The following is an 18,945-nucleotide window of genomic DNA, read 5'->3' on the forward strand; positions in this document are numbered from 1 at the left end:
CGCCGTATAGGCTTGTTGCTCCAAAGGGTGTAAAAATGAAATATGGTTTCCTTGCCGCTTTTGCGAAAGAGTTGATAAGGCAAACTGTCAAAGTCTGCGGATTCAAGTTTCTTGGGGCATGAGAATCAAACAAGTGGCTTAGGGATTCAATGAAAGGAGCATTTCACCCTTGCGCTAACTTAGACGTCTTGGAAATTTGATAATTTCAGATATTTATCATTATTTTTTGTTAAAGGTGGAGGGATAAGAATTTATACTGATACTTATGAAGAACCTACTGTATATAAAATTCAACGATTCGATATCAAATTGCAAACCTAAACTGTTCGGGGAAAAAGCACTTTAAAAATGTTAAAAAAGATGTAAAATGTAATTTTACAGCAGTTATTTGTGTGTGTTCTTTTAGAAAGAAACATTGCAGACATGATATATACACGTTTAGAATCTTTATACATGGCTAAATTAAAATTATGATTATTATATATTTTAAATGATTCAATGTGACTTAGATGAAAGCAATATAAAGTCTCAGTTTGTGATGTATGTGCCTTTTCCCGGACAATCTAGAAATGTTCCTTAAAGAACATGACTGGACCCTCCATTGAGGAAGCCAACATGGACTTAATCTAGCTGGCAGTAGCGTACGCAGGATTTCATCAAGGGGGGTGTTATTTCGAAAACTTTCTACAAATTCACATTACCATTCTTTTATTATACTTTAATTAATTAATTAATAATAATAATAAATTAATTGATAATTCTTATAATTAATTAGTTTAATTACTACTAATAATTACTACTAATGCAGCTGCTATTTATGAAAGAAATAGAACAAAATTACATTTCTTTTGTTTCTTTGTTACAAAATAATTGTCTAGTCAACGGTTATTTGTATATGATAAGTGAGACATTTTAAGTGTGAAGAAAATCCATAAAAACAAGGAAATATATTAAATTTATTGAAATAATCGAAATATGAAACTCATTTAAGGAGCCGCACTGGTCTAGTCTGACAACTTCCTGGGATATCCGGATTCGATTCCCGGAATTGGTTGGAATTTATCCAGCCTTGTCTCCGCACCCAGCCTCATAGCAATGGGTACCTGAGAGCAACCCTGGGGGATGAAGGCTGCCGGAGCATGGTGCTGATCACATCAACTGCAAAATAGTTAGAGATCGAGAATCTTTGGGGCCCACCACACCACTACGTGTGCCTTCATGGCACGGTGCTATATGCACGGGGGAATTTGCATTACCTTTACCTATGGAACTAGCCCAGGATGATGATGAAGCGCGAGAATACATGTTGCTAAATTCCACTGAGTCTATGTTTTCGTTGAAAAGTAAGTTTATAGACATTCCAACACATTTATCACTTCTAGGTGATTCACAAAGCACTTCTTCAACATTATTTTATGATGTGGATGTAGACATAGCATCACTTGAGAGTTCACAAGGGGATGTGAAATCAGTACCGGGAAGAACGTTTGCAATAAGGTCGCCACACTGCGACGAAGCAAGGAATTTTCACAATTCTCGCGAGAGTAACTGCGCGACTTTTTGCAAAAAAAAAAATTGCAAAATTGAACTTTGCGGCCGCTTAGATTGTGTTTGGGATGTTGTGTTTTTCTTCATGCTGCATGGGAATTAAAATTCAATTATTATTATTATTACTGTCGCAGATCTTTGACTGTGATAAATTAGCCATTTTACATTTTTTTTCTACAGCATTTTCCATAATATTTCAAAAGCTTAAGGGGGGTTTTAAACCCGGTAACCCCCCCTTGCGTACGCCACTGCGTGGCTGGTAACCCGAGAATTGTGAATTTATATTTGTAACCAGGTAACTGAAATTGTTTTCTATTTCGAAAAGAAATTTCTGTGTTTAGATATTCACTTTACAAAACCGGGGCACAGCGGTGGCGATCGGGGGGGGGGGAGTTCCCCTCACTCTTTGCCACTTTTGCCTCCGCACTATGCCAAACCTTATCTACCAAGGGAAAGTAAAATTTCCTCCCCTCATTTTTGGAACAAAAATTGCCGCCACTGCCGGGACATATGAATTATACGTATATATCCATGAAAATAATAAACAATAATATTACACTAAATTAGAAGCTATTTATAAATATGTTGGATCTGTAAAATCATCGACAATTCCAACTGTAAACTGATACCCATATGTAGACCAATACCAAGAGTACCGGTTCATTTATCCCATCCCTACTATTGTTGGTAACTCATATTTTCCGTGAGCTGCAAACGCACTAGAAAATCAAACTGAAAAACTATAGTTGCCTATCTTCAATGTAAAGTTTTGGGCATGTCTTTACTCAAATTGAAGACCACAGGGAAAGAACGTGATTTGTCCGTTTTCTTGATTTTACAGGAGAGCACCTTATTTGCTTGCTATGAGCATGTTCTCTCAATGTATACCCAACCAAAACCTCTTTGCAATGGATGGAAAAAGCATGTTCTATTCGTGTACAATTCCTAGTTGAAAAGACCCTTCACAGAGCTATTTGATAGCACCTTTCTCTCAATTTTGTTAAAAATGGACAAAGCACATTCTTTTCCTGTGATCTTCAATTACATTCAGTAACAGACAATTTTTGTTTAATTCTACCACGTAAACATTTTAAATGGAATAGTAGGCGAAATTATTCCATTCATTTGCAACATATTGAATTTGTCCTAGTTTCTCGAATATAGAATATACAAATTCGACGCACTTCAATGATTCTGGTTTTTATAAAAACTAGAAAGAACATTTTCAAAATACCTAATATCCTACTAATTCACGTTATGGTCATGCACATAATTGCTTGGTTTCTCTGTTGTTAAGTAGTTTACGTTTTTCTTCGTTGTTCTTTCATTGTCAATATGAAGTTGTTCTGAAATACATGAACGATTATCTTGAAGAAGGCATTAAAGAAGTAATGAGTATTTCTTTTGTTCATAGAAAGCTCTTGCACAAGTGATGAGACAAGTGAAGATGGGCTTAGATCCAGCAGAGATAATTGGGGAAGATTAGGGTGCATCAATTTGTAGTTACTCGGAGTTATTTATTGTAGAAGATTACTGCGTGTGAAAAATGTCCAGGCTAAAGACCTGCTGTCAGGACATGTTTTCCACTCGAATTTCCGGCGGGATGCCACGCAGAAGAAAAGTGGCATGCCACAAAGGCAGCTGTTTTCCGTCAGAATGTGTGAACTCATTCAACAGCATATTTGTAACGCAATATCAGAGTTAAATTTATGATGCCCGTCCAACGTGCATAGAAACTTCTGCAATGGAAATAACTGGGGCCGTTTGATTTGATTTGCTTTATTTTACTTCGCTTTTTGTGCCACTTTTGGCTAATTTGCGAAGATGGGGATGAGTGATGATATGATGAAATTGATGAATGGACACTCACAAACATCCATGCCCCGGACAGGATTCGAACCCGGGACCCCTGGCGTCGTAGCACGATGTGCTAATCACTCCGCCACAGGGGCCGGCCCGTTTATATACTATACAGTATTACCATTATTTCTTACATTTGCACACTTTTCAGTTATTACTTCGTCCCCATGTGTTTACTTCCGATACTTTACATTTTGAGTTATATACACGCAATACAAGCTGGAAATTAAGAATTATCAATATCGTAATTCGTTTGATAACCTATCGTTTGATATAGAGATATAGGCTATTTATTGACTGAGAGAATGGGGAATACATTATTATAAACCTTACTTAACTTGATTTTCGTTCACGACGCCAGAGGTCCTGGGTTCGAATCCAGGCATGAGCATGGGTGTTCTTTGTGAGTGTCCCTTCATATCATCACTCATCCTCATCTCCGCGATTAACCAAAGTGGCAGAAAAGCGAAGTAAACTAAACCAAATAAATTAATTTATTTCTGTACAACTTAAATGTAGTTCAAATTTCATTCAATTTATTAGAAATGTCGTATAAATGTAATTTAATAAATGTAGTAAATTGACTTGGGTCTAAAACGGAAAACCAAGTTTAGCATCAAGTGAAATCAGGTGTTTAGATCATATACTCATACGAAATAAAAATATTTTTACAGCTGTACAAAGATCTACATTATAGAGAAGAAGGATTACTGCGCACACTAAGAATTGTGTAGTGGAACGAAAGTCATGTCTATTCTACAAATTTGTCCTCATTGTTTTTCCGTCGACTCTATTCTGTCTTGCAATTTTCAACACCCACTGCATCCAGTCCTCCTCCTCTTCCCTCACCCTTGTCGACTACTTATTAACTTATTATTTGGTCTGTTTTTATTTTCTGAATTCAACTGTTTCTTTGGTATTTACTCTTAATTTAATTTCCATATAAGCATGCAGCATTATTTTAATATGCACTATGTAGCCAAAAGTCACCGGACACTCAATGGCCAATAAGATGTCGGACCTCCCTTCGCTATTATTACATCATTTACTTTTCGTGGCAGGCTTTCCACTAAGTTCTGCTATATTGCTGGTGGATTTTTTTTCAATTCGTCCTGTAGCCTCGTGAATAGTTCATATGTGGTTTTCGGTCGCCTGGCAACCGACGCTCCAGTTCATCCCAAAGATGTTCTGGGTGCCAGTCGGGGCTTTGAGCGGGCCAGCTAAGCACATCCACCTGATTGTCCTCAAACCACAATGAACTGGACCCAGGGCCGGATTAAGACTAAATTGGCCCTAATGCTTGAAATCTTCGGTGAACAATAAACACAAAGACGTTATATATATAGAGATCACCCCTCCCAACTTCCAGGTTTTCGAATATATCTTACCATGCCTAATATTTTGCAAGACTGAAATGCTATGTCTTCTATCACGAAGTTTAATAGTCTCAAGAATATATTTTTTTAAAGTGATATGAGTCCACTTTTTGCTCATGATAGGCTAATTGGAACTGGACCTGCAGTTTAAATTTGGATCTGAAGCCGAAAAAGGGGATCGAACTCGAGACCCCTGCAGAGAATTTTATTTATTTATTTATTTATTTAGCTTACTCCTCATATCGGACAGTTCACTTTACAGTGACAGGGGCGACTTAAGGACCAGGCAACCTGAGTGACTGCCCGGGGAAGAATTGTGTTAATAACGACATGCAATAACAACAATCAATTCCAGCCTTCGACCCCTATTTTAAAAAAATAAAACCGCTTATCTCTAGAACGTAATTCCTTTTTACAGTACTATATGCCATTTATACGAAACAGTGCAAGTGTTGGTTAGAATTCATTCTCGCTGGGATGAGGTTCCCGACTGAAATTCGCCCCTTCCAATTGAAGCTTCTGGATCCCCCACTGTTGACCACAGGATCTATTATACAGTGATAATAAATTATTAAATAACCTTTCTGGCACATTTCCAATTTTTCCTTTTTCTATGGAATTCTCAATCACTGAACTTTTTCATCCATAGGCATTGGGATTCGATATTTGAAAATGTTCGGTTTCGTATCCAGTTTGTGAATGGACATCATCGAGGGACTTGAAATCGTCCATCGCGGAAGAAAAACGGCAGCTTTGATGGAAATCGTGTCGCGTCAATCAGCAAAGCCTTGTCGCTGGGAAAACACAAGTGAGATTTACAAAATGGAGAACACAATATTCGGCCCATTAATCATTCTGCCATGTATATCCTGTGGAACATTCAATGCAAGAGGCAAGTTTTTCTTATCGTGTTCTGATCGATTTATAGACCACACTCGTGACTTGTTACGCATCTTTAACAGAGGAAATGCGTCTGCTCTTTGGCGCTTTCGCCTCTAATGAACAGTTAGGGAAAGCTCTTGTTGTTGTCAGGGCACATGCAGGTCAGTTGCTCTTCCATCCACCCTTATATGACATACCGAGACTTATTTGTGAAGGTGTTCTTATGTTCAATCCTAATTTCAGTAAATTAGATAGATATCGCGCCCGTATTGTTGTTTTTCTAAAGGTTAAGTCTAACCTAACTGCCCAAACAAGAACTACAAGGTTTCAACTTCTTATCGTTTCAATTAAGCGTAACAGTACAAATTATAGTATGGCATGATTAATGAAGTTGTTACTTATCTTAAATGTGGTATGTTTAATATAAGAATAACAGCAATTATATCATTATTTTACCACCGTCAGTCTTCTGATTTCCGCAGGAAAAACTGGTTCTATTAGACGAGAGAATGAATGATTTGATGTTTTAAGTCCACTTTATGCACAGTAAGGCTAATCGAGACTGGACCTACAGTTTAAAGTGTATGTGCCTCCACCGGCTATCGAACCCGGGACCCTTTGATTACAAGACGACGACGCTACCACTGCGCCATCGGGGACGCATCATCATTAGATGAGAGAATATTCTCATGATTTTGTTGTCTAAAACCATAATTTCAGGTAAATTCCATTGCGATGAACGATTACTAGATGAGGGAACGAACAAAACAGATTCGAACTAAGGAGACTTTCCAAGGTTTGAATCTTGAAATTGAAAGTTTCATATTTTATTGCGTAGAACTTGATTCTGCAATAAGAAAGATGTCCTTGTTTGTTATTGGCTCACACCGCTTATCCTTTGCTGTCTCTAGTCAACGCTACTACTATATTTGATCCTAGTTCTCCCTGTAGACAACCGGTATGTGAAAGCATAAGGCAAACTCAGCTTCAGGGTAAGGTTAAGAAAGAAAAACCTTTTGTAATTCACGATGTTCACCATGGTGTGTGTGTATGTTTTAACTGGAACATGTTAAATCCAGTGGCGGCTCCTGGTGACCAAGGTGGAGGGGTGATAGATAGGTCACAGGTGGTCTAGTCGGTACGGCGTCTGACTGCCATGCAGGAGACCCGGGTTCGATTCTGGTGATCCAAGGTCGGAGACTTAAAAAAAGCTGTTCTGGGACTCACCTAACTTCAAATTAATGGGTAGAGGCGGCCGGAGCGTGCTGCTGATCACATCACCTCCAAAATGCCCGAGATCGAGAATGCGTCCCCTAAATGTGCCTTCATGGAACGGTGCTATGTGCACCTAGTAATGAGTTTAACTTAACAGAGGGAAATATTCAGAAGAAGGGATTAGTTTATATACAGCTTGATAAGCATAATAACGAATATTTACGTGCATTGAACGTGAAAATTACTAGTAAAAAGTAACACAAAAAGTTTCCTGTCCAGCATGACTAATTGATATGTGAAATAGGGCACCAAAGTAACCTGTCTAACACACAAGAGTTGTTCACGCGCTATCTCGGCCCAGAGCCAATACGAACGCACCGTACATGCCACTGAAAGAGATTATTAATTCAGTGTTATTATTAATAGTTATTTACAGAACCACGTTTGAAAACAAGCTTTGGAAATTGATCATGGCAGTCCACTTGAGAAGATTGTAAATTCAAGTACATCTGCAGCTTTCCGTGTAAATTCTTTCCTGTCATGATACTTGTTAAAGCGTGTAGTTACAATTTCCCTTTTCACTTTGTTTTTTTTCTCACTTGCAGTGAAAATCAATGTCTATGTCAGTAGGTCAGGTAGTGGATTTAATGGCACCGCCGACAAGTGGAGAGTGTTTATTGGTGTTAGCAGATCAGGTTCTCCCCTGTGGCTATAATGTCCAGAATGTCTCTGTTTTGGGGAGGCGGGGCTGACATGTAATGTAAACACGTTCTAGATAGTGCCACATGCATCCTTTCTTGGCAATTTTGTTTTACGATCTGCTTCGCCCATTTCTTTATTGCAATTTTAGCATCGCTATAGTTGCCTTGAGTTTTATTTCAGGTTATACAGAACGAATGTTTTATAGAACAACTTTCGTTCCAGAAGGTAAACAGTTTTATGTTGAAAAACGAGTACTTTGAAGTGTTTTTGTTTTGAAGCCAACTAGAGAATGCAGAATCGACTAGTTTCATTCTGTCAAGTTTAGATTTGACACCTGGATTTATAATCACTGGAAGAGGATGAGTAATGAATAATGTCACTTAATGCTCAGATATGCGCTAGAAAAGTCTGAGAGAAAGGCTAAATAAAAACATGCAAATGAAGTGCTTTCGCTGGAAACGAATGTGGAACCAACGTTTGAAGCGGAAGTTGTTACTTCAGGGATGAGTACTTGAGACAAGGGCGGATGCTTGTAGCTTAACATGCTTAGCCTAATTCAGTTTGATGGATGTTTATGCAGATTTTCTGGTTGTGGATATGTTGGTATTACATCACTACAGAATACATATTATTAAGTACACTGGCATTGCATCATTAAAATAAGAATAACAATTTAAAAATAAAATAATAATAATATTTTATGCTGGAATTTGAAGCAGGGAGGCTGCCTAGTTTCACTATCATGAGATTTACTTGTGAAGTGTATAAGGACTGCGCATGTTTCTATGGCCATTGATCTGATAAGTAATAGTTTAACCACAGACGCAAAGCTTTTCTCCGAATTTCCCTCCATTTCCAGTTTTAAGGATATTTTAGTATGTAAATACTATTGCTATTTTTCCTTTCACCAAGGCACATATCGAATTTCCAACCCTGTTTGTCTTTATTGTCTTTCTCTCCCAGCTTTGTTCAGAACAAGATGATATGTTGGGGGACGTACCATTGAAATTTCCCCTTTCTTAAGAAAAATTCATTTAATTTGAATGATGTATGTGGGTTGCTCTCACCTTGTGTAAGTTCTTGAATAGAACGAGGTTTCAACACTATGTCATGGAGCAATCTTGCCTTCTGGTCCTTGCTTACAAACTTTCTGTGTGAAGAATGCACTCATTGATATGGCTTTCTCTCCTTGCTTACTGAGAAAACCAGAACCTAACATTCTTAAATCGAAATGTGAGAGCCTCAGTCATCACATTTACTGTAGGCAGGAACTCTGGTTAAACATGACAACAAATGAAAAATGAAGTGCTTTGGAAACAGTATTTTGAATGAATAAATATAATAAAATTTATATCACTATTTATTTGGGAGTGCATGTGCTTTGTGCGAATAGGCAAATGCACGACTTCTTGATTACAGGGACTCAAAACCTTCATTCATGTAAAATTCTATGTTATTAAGCTCAGGAGTATATTATTTAAACAATCTAGATGCTAGCACATGTATTACTATAGTTGTGGATCAGCTATTTCAGACATTTGTTCATGTAAGTTTCTTCTTTTAACTTTGTCTTACTTAGATTGACATTCGTTTAACTAATGCACTATATTAATTTCTTACAGAGTGGGTATTGAAATGTCTCATCTGGGATCATGTAACAACATTTCTGCTCACCGAGAAAACTGTCCAGTTTCCTGTGACTTTGCTCCAAATGATGGACCAATTTGTGGATCTGATGGAAATGTGTATAAAAATACCTGTTTAATGAAACTCCTCACCTGTGGGTAAGTATTGTTTAAATTAGAATGATATAAAATGAAATTCCTTTGTCAAAACCATCCTTACATTTTAGTTATTGGGCAAAGGAGATATTATATGTACGTAATAGGTTTTCCCAGATCACTGGAGGGAGAGGAGGGGAGTTCCTTCTGATGCCCATGCTTGATATATTTAGTTTGATTTTATGGATATTTATCACTTATTCAAATTGGTGATTAACAGTAATGATGAATAAGTGGATTCAGAAGACTTCATGACATGTATGTATGTGATAATAGATAACAAATTTGATGCTTATCAGTATTAAAATAAATTTTCTAATTTACATTCAAAGCAAAGTTTTTACTATATTCTGCAGCTTTGATACATTTTAATTCTTAATGTAAATATCATATCCTGATTACCTTTATGGTTAATAGTAGGCAATTCTTAACACACTAATTAGCAAATATCTGACATATTGTGGATCAGTTTTCCATCAAAATTAGGTTCAGATGACTAACCAATTCTTCTGAATGTTATGGAATTGAAATTGAGTGCATTTCTTTCAAAGAAGTAATTTTCTATTTTTATTTAACTAGAAAAAAAATGTTAACAAGCTTTGGCAGTTTCTGTAGTGAGAGGCATAAATACATGCATGGTACAGTTTCTAGAATATTTGAGCAGCTCGGAAGTAAAACTTGATACCCCACAAAAGTATGAAATCAAGAAAAACACAGGTGAAAGTTCGTCCATTACATTGTGGCTTATGGGTTACCCAAATGTTTCCATGTGTTTCTGACCATCACCGGCTACTGAAGGAACTTCATTCACTATAGTACAAAAACTGAATCAAATGTTAAATAAATTTTGAATGGAGTGTGGGTTATCAAGTTTTACTCCCAAGTTGCTAATTTGTCATATTTCTGTACTTGTTTCTGCATGAAATAAAAATCCCATTCTCGTGACATATGGGATAAATTAGTTTGTAAATTTTACACCATTAAGTATGTTTGAGCTAAATAATTTTAATTATATTAACATTAATTATACTAAAGTGTGATATATGACATTGTTTTGTTTACATTCTGTGAAAACAGTAAAATAATTTTATCAATAGTTAAAGAAAAGGTGTATGTACTTCAGTTGTCATGTTACAGATATTTGATTTTTTAGTAAATTATTTTTTTCTTATGTAGACAGGGAGTAGTGAGAACATCAAAGAAATACTGCCAAACAACTCGACATTGCAGAGACTCTTGTTGGAGAGTATCCAAGCCCACTTGTGGTTCGGATGGTAAAATATACAGCAATGCTTGTCGTATGAAAGCTAAGAACTGTGGGTAAGTAGTAGAAATGATTTCTGATTTCATTTTTGTTGCAAAGTTATTTAAAGAGAAATAAAATATGTACAACTTGAACACATATATTGACATTACCTGTTGTTAACTAACTTCATCTCTTAATTTCCTTCAACCATTTTTCAAACCAAATTGTTGCTCAATTTCTTCTGCAAATAGTAGATATAATGCATGTCACAAATTTTAACTGCCTCATTTGTTTATTTGCTAGTTGTGAATAGAGCCTAATTTTCACATGTGAATTGAGTTTTTAATTTTTCTTAACACAAAACTCCAGTCATTGGTCACATGGAATCACTATTGAATTCCATAGAATATTATCGTTTTTACCCATTATTTGTCAAAATTTATCTGGTTTTGTAGCAAGAATGTCCTTTTTGAAGTATTCTGGTTTACTTAACAAAAAACCATAACATAATCAACACATTGCAGTAGGGAGGAAATTCTAAATCTAGGGCATTACATTTGTATGTCATGAAACCATACAAAAATACATATCTTAAAATCTTACTTTTGTTATTTTCCTTCCAAAAAAAAATTAGAAATAGATTTTTGATACCACATCATATACTATGTATCTGAAAACACTCCCGCCAATGGTAGCTCTGATATGTGAGCTCTAATAACAAGTCAACAATGGATACATTTCAAATAACGGCTGAATGAACAGAGTCCCTGGAGCCAAGGTCAAGACTGTTGACAAACTGTAATAGCTATAAGTAGATAAGTGTAGTGATACACTTATTTACATAATGACACATGAAGCAATAACATTGTTTACAAACCAATAAACAAGGAGTGACATACGTGTCACAATTTGTTACCAGAAGAGCATGGATTACAGAACACAGTCTGGGCAAATGAAAGGTCCTTCATCATCCTTAGTGACTCCCGCACACACTATGTGAACATAAGAGTAACAAAAGTCACATTTGCCCATGTCCATCATGATATGTTCCTATATAAGCCATATTGAGTCTACCTCATATAGTGTTCTATTTTTCTTCGTCATAAACAGGACATTAGACTAAGTCTACACTAAGTACATTGTTGTAAAGTACAAATTATGAGCTATCATAAAGTGGACTAGAGATGTAAACACCTATTCCTTGGAAGATGCAGTAAGTAATAACTTTCATTTACAATATTAGATCACATAGAACACAATCATGAGGTCTAGCTATTTCGCTTCTTTGTCCTCAAGTTACCACACTATAGGCACAGCCAACAAACAGGTTCAATCAAGTCATTCTGACAGTCTAAATGACATACTAGCATCATCTGTTAAATTAACCATGTAAATACTTGGAAACAGCAAATAGGCCATATTGGTTTCAGGTACCTTACCTACAATGAAAAGTGGAGGTTTGTCCTTGTTTTATGCTTTTATTTATGTTAAGAATCATTATTTTATGTTTTCTAAGAATAGTGTAGCAAAAGAGAGATGATTGGAAATACAGAACTTTGTCCACAAGTATAAAGGTGGGTGGGCGAGCGCCCACCCAAAAATTCCTCTGCCCACCCAAAAATATTCAAGAAGTATTAATAAGTATTTAGAAAAATACGAATACTTCAATAAAAATATATTCTTGTCTCCATTCGTGCATATTTTTCTTACAAATATTGTCAATATGAGAAAGGCTCACAATATCATCCTGTACAAAGTTTTGCTGCCTTTGGATTTAGGCTACATTAGTTTACCGAATAAGAGAGAAAATCGTAGCAAAATAAGGCGAGGGATAATACACATTATTTGTAATTAATTATACTGGGTGATCCATTTGAGATGTCAGAAAAGTAAACCTTTATACACAAGAGGTTAATGTACGTTATCTCCAAGCAGCTTGTTGTAATATAAGCAGAAAGAATGTAAGTTTCGAATGACTAGAGGTTTACAGACTTCAGCCACATGTCGGCGCAAATGTGCACAGTAACAAAGGTGGTGATCACGGCTCAACAGCGCACACAGTATGTCGTATGGTATGCAATATTTCGAGTATTACAGGCATGCTACTGCTGCCACGGAGCTCATGTCAGTAAACCTCCACTCATTTGACACTTACATCCTTTGTACTTATATTACAACAAGCTGCTCACAGATACGTACATTAACCTCTTGTGGAAAAAGGTTTACTTTTCTGACATCTCAAATGGATCACCCCGTATTTCATATTTAAAACTTGAAGCATAAGACTTGTGATCGAGTTAACACTTGTGTGACTACAAGTATAAATTATAATCAATATCTATCTACAGCCAAAGTGTACTTTTTTCGAGGTGTGAGTACAAAACATACAGGAAGAATATCTAGAGAAACCAAACAAACAAATAAAAATATATTCACATTACTTCCATATATGCAAAAGAACTTAGATTCATGACTAGTCTTCTTTCACCTAGCATTTTGGGTAATGGGTTACTTTTTTCGCTCGTGTGGCAATTGTTAGTAACTGAAACTGTTTCCAAGAATTTCAAATCGTTATGAAGAAGAGAAACTCCATTTGTATGAAGGTAAGGTGTGAACAGTAGAAGAATTACCACACACAGTAGCTACAGTGATCAAATTTAATTATTTTTATCTAACTTACTTAAACGTGTTTGTTTTCTCAATCTCTAGGTATATTTCTATTGAACCGCATCGAGAATTTCTTTTTCCTGCATCAGTCAGGTCACGATTAATAAGCAAGTGATGAAATCGATTTTTCGATGTTCATTTTGCACGTATTCCTTTATTTTTGCAATTTTTAGTTTTATTTTGTGTGAAAAATCACGTTTTTATACAAGGATGAACAAAAGTACTTTAGAAACTTTTCTAACAAGCATTAATTAAATACAAAGATTCAAGTAGGTGGCTACACGTATCAATTTGGAACACTCCTATGAGCCAAGTAAAAGAATCATTCCTTAAACCTCAACAAAGAGCACTGCTCTTTTCAGTTAAAAACTCATGTGTTATTAAAATTGTATATTCAAAATCATTCATTTGAATTATGGACAAAAACCAAAAAGTATTTCTTCACTATTGTCAGGGTTTATCATACTTTCTGTAATCATCCTTGAATGTTTAATGTATAGGGCATATGACATTGTATCGCATGAAAAAACAAGTTATTTTGTTTTGGAAAGAACATCAGTAATAGCAAATAAAGGTGGACAGTTGAAACTTTAGCAACTGTAAATGTAGAATTTTTTCATAACGTGCTCTCCGAAATTAAAATGCTAAAATTACACTTCAAATGGTTTTGCTGCTAGGTTGCTTCACTCCATGAAGAGTTAGGTCATGTTCCTCTCAAAGGGACGGCGCTAGTTTCACACATACAAATTACTTCTTGTAGCCTTTTGGTGTCTCTTCCATTTGTAAAGAATTTGTTCCATATTTTTCATAATTGTCCCATAAATTAAGCAATATACCCTAATCTGCCACCTAAATGTCAACCTTTCTTCCACGTTACACTTGGACTGTATTTTGCAGACTAACGAGGCTTTGGCGTCCCTACTCACATCTGCTATAATCCTCTGTGGACCTTGTTTTGTGATCTACCCATGTGTGTTTGTGACTGTCCTTTCATCTATTTCATCTTATCACAATTCATCCTCATCTTCGTGAAAATCGTACACTCTAATTTATCAATATTTGACTCCTGCCCACCTGGTCAAAATTCTCTGGTGCCACCCCTGTAAACAACATCCACTCTGACATTCCTGTTTGGCTCACTGATATGATAAGATACTATTTCTCTAATATATTTTCTATTTTCAATACTCTGATTCTGCTAATAAAACTATTAGCACATGTGTACATTCTTTTTTACCATCAAAGTACATTACTGCACTCAAGGAAACAGTAGTTGAAGTACAAACTTTCCCATAGAAGATTTTTCTGAATATCTATCTCATTTGTTGCATTCTGTAACTAAGAAAGCACACTCTTTTTAATACATAACCACCTTTCAATGTCAGACATTTACAATAAGTTATGGTTTGAAAACATCTGATTATTTTTCCAGGAATAGAGTGGAAAATTAACTTCTTGTTCTCCTGGTAGCTTTAAAACAAAACAATCGATTGTAATTTCTTAAGATGAACTAACGAGCTCCGTTATGTATAGAAATCGTGTCCTGTTCTGTAAATATATTGAATATAGTTTGTTCCTGAATAAACACAATTCCTTATTAAGTGGTTGAAATAACCTTTACTGCATAGCATGTATGTATTACCTGTATTACTGTTCAAATATATAATACATGTTTATTTCTTTGTTCACTATGTGATTTGTCTATTTCACGTTACAGAAAACATGTGTATGAAGTACCTATGTCATTCTGCGTATCTCACGAGAGAAATGCAAATGGTTGTCCACTGGGCTGTGAAGGAGAATCTCTGCAAGTGGTTTGTGGTTCTGATGGAAATGTTTACCGAAATGAATGTGAAATGAAAATGTTGAATTGTGGGTAAGTGGTGATTTTTGTTTGTTAATTATGTAAAATAAACTAATAAATTAACCTGCTGGTCCATTTCATGCATCACTTCTGTTGAATATGTAAAGAGCCTTCAGAATATGTGTGGAGTTTCTTCTTACGTACACTTTATTCACAGACAGGATAATTTGCATGGCACCAGTTTAAAGTGGGATCCGAACTATGTTCAATGTCTCTCTACCGGGCATTGATCCCAAGACCCCTTGTTTACAAGACATCGATGTTATAGAATATACATATAACTTTCTGAAGAACATTCAAGATTATGCTAATGTTTGCTGTGATACCAGGACGATTTCAAAATAGTGATTACAAATATATATATATATACATTGTTTGCCACCGGAAGCAAGATGAATCATGAAATCAGATAATGACTTTGTTCCTGCCTCTACATGTAGCATGCTGTAGTTCCAAAGACTGACATGTGGTGGCAGCACTGTGCTAACTGGAGCCTTAATGAGTAGTGCACTCTAGAACAATTCTCTAACAAAAATCACAGATTGATTTCATCAAAGTTAAAGTTGCATGTGGAAGAAATGCTGTAAAGTGTGGTGTTGAGGCACTTCCGTAGGCAAAGTGGTTCAATGGTTTGCCATACTGATTTGCCAAGAATGCAAAGTTCTGACAAGCACATTAATGTGATGCTTGTTGACTACGAGGTCATTCTCCTTTGTCAGAATGAGTTTACCTGGACAGTGAGTATTACAGTATCTTTTGTAAAATCCCCTTTGTCTAGTGATTCGTTGGAAATGACCAACTCACTGGAGAGATATCTGATTGTGCACATGCTGCAAATTCAGTGGAGCAACTCCTTGAGTGGTGGAGTTGGAAAATGCTGCAATGTTCCCTGCAGGCTGGACATGAGTTCTACTATGACTTGTTTTTGTCTCTATTTTATGGACTTTTCATCTCTAAATCAGTATCAATAATTGATATATTTGGAAACAGGAACCTGATTACTGATATGAATAGCTATGAGGTAGAATAACAATTTTTAGAAAAGGAAATATTTTTATAAACTGAATCAGAGCTTCTATTTTTCACGAGATATCTATGTTTTATATAGGGATAATTAATTAATTTGGTTTATTTTACTTTCCTCTCCTGCCACTTTTGGCTAATTGTGAAGATGAGAATGAGTTATGATATTATGAAATTAATGAAGGGGCACTTGCAAAGAATACATACGGCCAAGCTGGGATTTGAACCCGGGACCTCTTACATTGTAGTTAGCTGTGCTAACCACTTCATCTTATATAGGGATAAATTTGACATTCTCAGAAAAAAAATGCAGAGTACACTTATAATAATATGTATATAAAGAAGAGAATAAGGAAGATTGTAAAATAAATGTACATTGTAATGTAAAAAAACCATTAAAAATTCTAATCACAATGTTATCTTTGGTATTATGGATATATTTTATTGAACATATAACAATTATAAAGAAATACAATTAGAAGTCAGAAAGAAAAGTAAAAAACGTTGGTCTAATTGTAACAACTACTTTAATATTTGGAATCCATGAGTAAAATTAGGAAGAAATAGCAAATAATCCACACAGAAAAAACAAACCATTTTTATACTTTGCAACATACTCCTTTTATTTGATGACTTCCCTCAAGTTGAGCTCAGAATCACACCCAATATTTCTCATTTCATAGCTTTATAGAATTTAAATTGTTTGAAAAATAATAATAATCGTAATATTTGGGAGCTTAGGGTTTTAGACCCTTACTTGACGATTTTTTGCATGCAATCCACAAAGGGTTAAAACAAAATAGTGCTGAAAACTTGGGGAATAGGAATAATACCATGCAACGAACCAGAGTTTTTGTTTGATATTTGTTGATATATTGAGATTATTTTAAAACGTTTGTTATTTGAATCATATCACAGACAACTATAATTAGATGGGTAAAGCCGTTACCAGAAATTGAAAGTATATCATAATCTACCAGTGTTGACGTCATATTTCCAACTCACCAGAGAAAGTAAATGTACTCGCCTTAATATTTTCACCTAACTACGGGTGGAGTCAGAAAACAAAAGCAGGTGAGGAATAAATAGGAACATGGTAACCGTGGGAATCCAAGAATAGTTTTATGTTTTTGCATTTCCCTTCTTGCCAATATGTGAAAGTACAGGACTAATTACGTAATTAAACTTTCGTGATATGGGTGTGAATTGCAAAACATTAAAATAGAATGTTCTTGTGCTTTATTGGTTTGTTCTGAATTGTTATGTGAATTAATATTATCATCTTTTCTGGCTTTAAGAGTTTGAGCCTAAAGCAACGAATTATCTATCTGTAGGTGGTTTGTAAACTTATAAACATATAAAATGGATATGCATGTGTGAACATATGACAGTGTCTAATTTCAGATATTGGTGATTTAAACCCAGCAAGCCCTACAATGTTAAATAGTCTCATGTCACCAACTCAAGGGGCAGCAGATTAAGTTTGAGACAACTAGTGTCCAACAGGAGGATGTTGCAACCAAATCCTATTAAGACCATGATTTCAAGAACAAATTGTATTTGATGAAGCAGTGACTGCTATTTAACCATACTAAGGTTCTGATAATGGCATCCCAGTCTCTTGATCTCGACTTCATTAAACATTCATGGGAAAAATTGACTTAAAAATGATTAAAAATGCAAAGTAAATTATGCAAAAGCTGATGTAGAAAGTGAATACAGGAAAAGGTGAAATATTGGTTGTGATTTTACCACAAAGATTGTAGACTTCATTTTGAGCTGCTTGAATAGTGGTGTAGCCTGAAAATTTAATCTGGTGTACTGCAACAATTCTAATTTATTGTATATACAGTTAATCTATGTTCTTTTTAAAGGTTCACATAACCACTTTTTGTAGATGCAAAATAATCTAACAGTTATTTTTAGTGGTTATTATTTTATTTTATCTGTGATGCTTCACATGGCTTGTATGTGTTGTACGTGTATCTTGGTGTAGCTTGAAAATGTTCTGGAAAACCAGGACGAAACGTCACAGATAAAATAAAATAAAAACCACTAAAAATGACTGTGTTAGATTATTTTGAATATACAGTTGAATCTGAGTTATACGTATGTCATGCTGAAGAGAAAATAATATGCATATCTGAGAATTAATTACAAATCAGGTTTAGATACCATGTCATATCATTATTAAAATATAAATTGTATTGTACCTATTTTGAGGAACAAGATATAGGTAATACAGATTATTTCTGTCATAAAATTGTCTATAAAGTAATCTGAATTGTATTTATTATGTATTAATCAGATATAATAGAAACAAAACAGAAAAAAACAGAACTTCTGTTTTTTCACTTGCATTTCTGTTTTGTTTCTATTATATCTGATTAATACATAATAAATACAATTCAGACTACTTTATAGACTTTATTTTATTTGCATCTTGAAAACCAACTTTTTTCATACATATAGAAATTGCTATAATATTTGAACAACTTCAAATATTATAGCAATTTCTATATGTATGAAAATAGTTGGTTTCCAAGATGCAAAGCAAATAACATGGGAGAATATGCTACTGTGCTTGAAGGAAGTCATCTAAGATGTACGATTTTTTTATGTCCACTTCCCCATGATAGCTGTCTTTCTGGGTAGTCAGCTCAGTGTTTCCAGATGTATAGAAGTGTCAGTCTAGTCTCCTAGTTGCATTTATGGTTTCAGAACACTCAGTATGAGGTGTTTGTTAATATTTTTTATTATGGGCCGTTTATCTTGTTCGCT

At 35.1% G+C, this 18,945-nt stretch overlaps 1 protein-coding gene across 1 annotated transcript in view; it reads left to right on the forward strand.

Moving 5' to 3' along the window:
* Positions 1-18,945, forward strand: part of LOC145980368 (serine protease inhibitor dipetalogastin-like) — a 136,218-nt gene that overhangs the window by 101,604 nt on the left and 15,669 nt on the right. The window contains exons 4-6 of the mRNA XM_083113429.1: positions 9,206-9,367; positions 10,541-10,684; positions 14,995-15,153. Coding sequence (XP_082969555.1) covers positions 9,206-9,367; positions 10,541-10,684; positions 14,995-15,153 — 465 coding nt within the window. The remainder of the gene's footprint in view (positions 1-9,205; positions 9,368-10,540; positions 10,685-14,994; positions 15,154-18,945) is intronic.

This window comes from Lepisma saccharinum, chromosome 27 (genome assembly GCF_977018435.1).
Source record: "Lepisma saccharinum chromosome 27, izLepSacc3.1, whole genome shotgun sequence".
Taxonomy (NCBI): Eukaryota; Metazoa; Arthropoda; class Insecta; order Zygentoma; family Lepismatidae; genus Lepisma; species Lepisma saccharinum.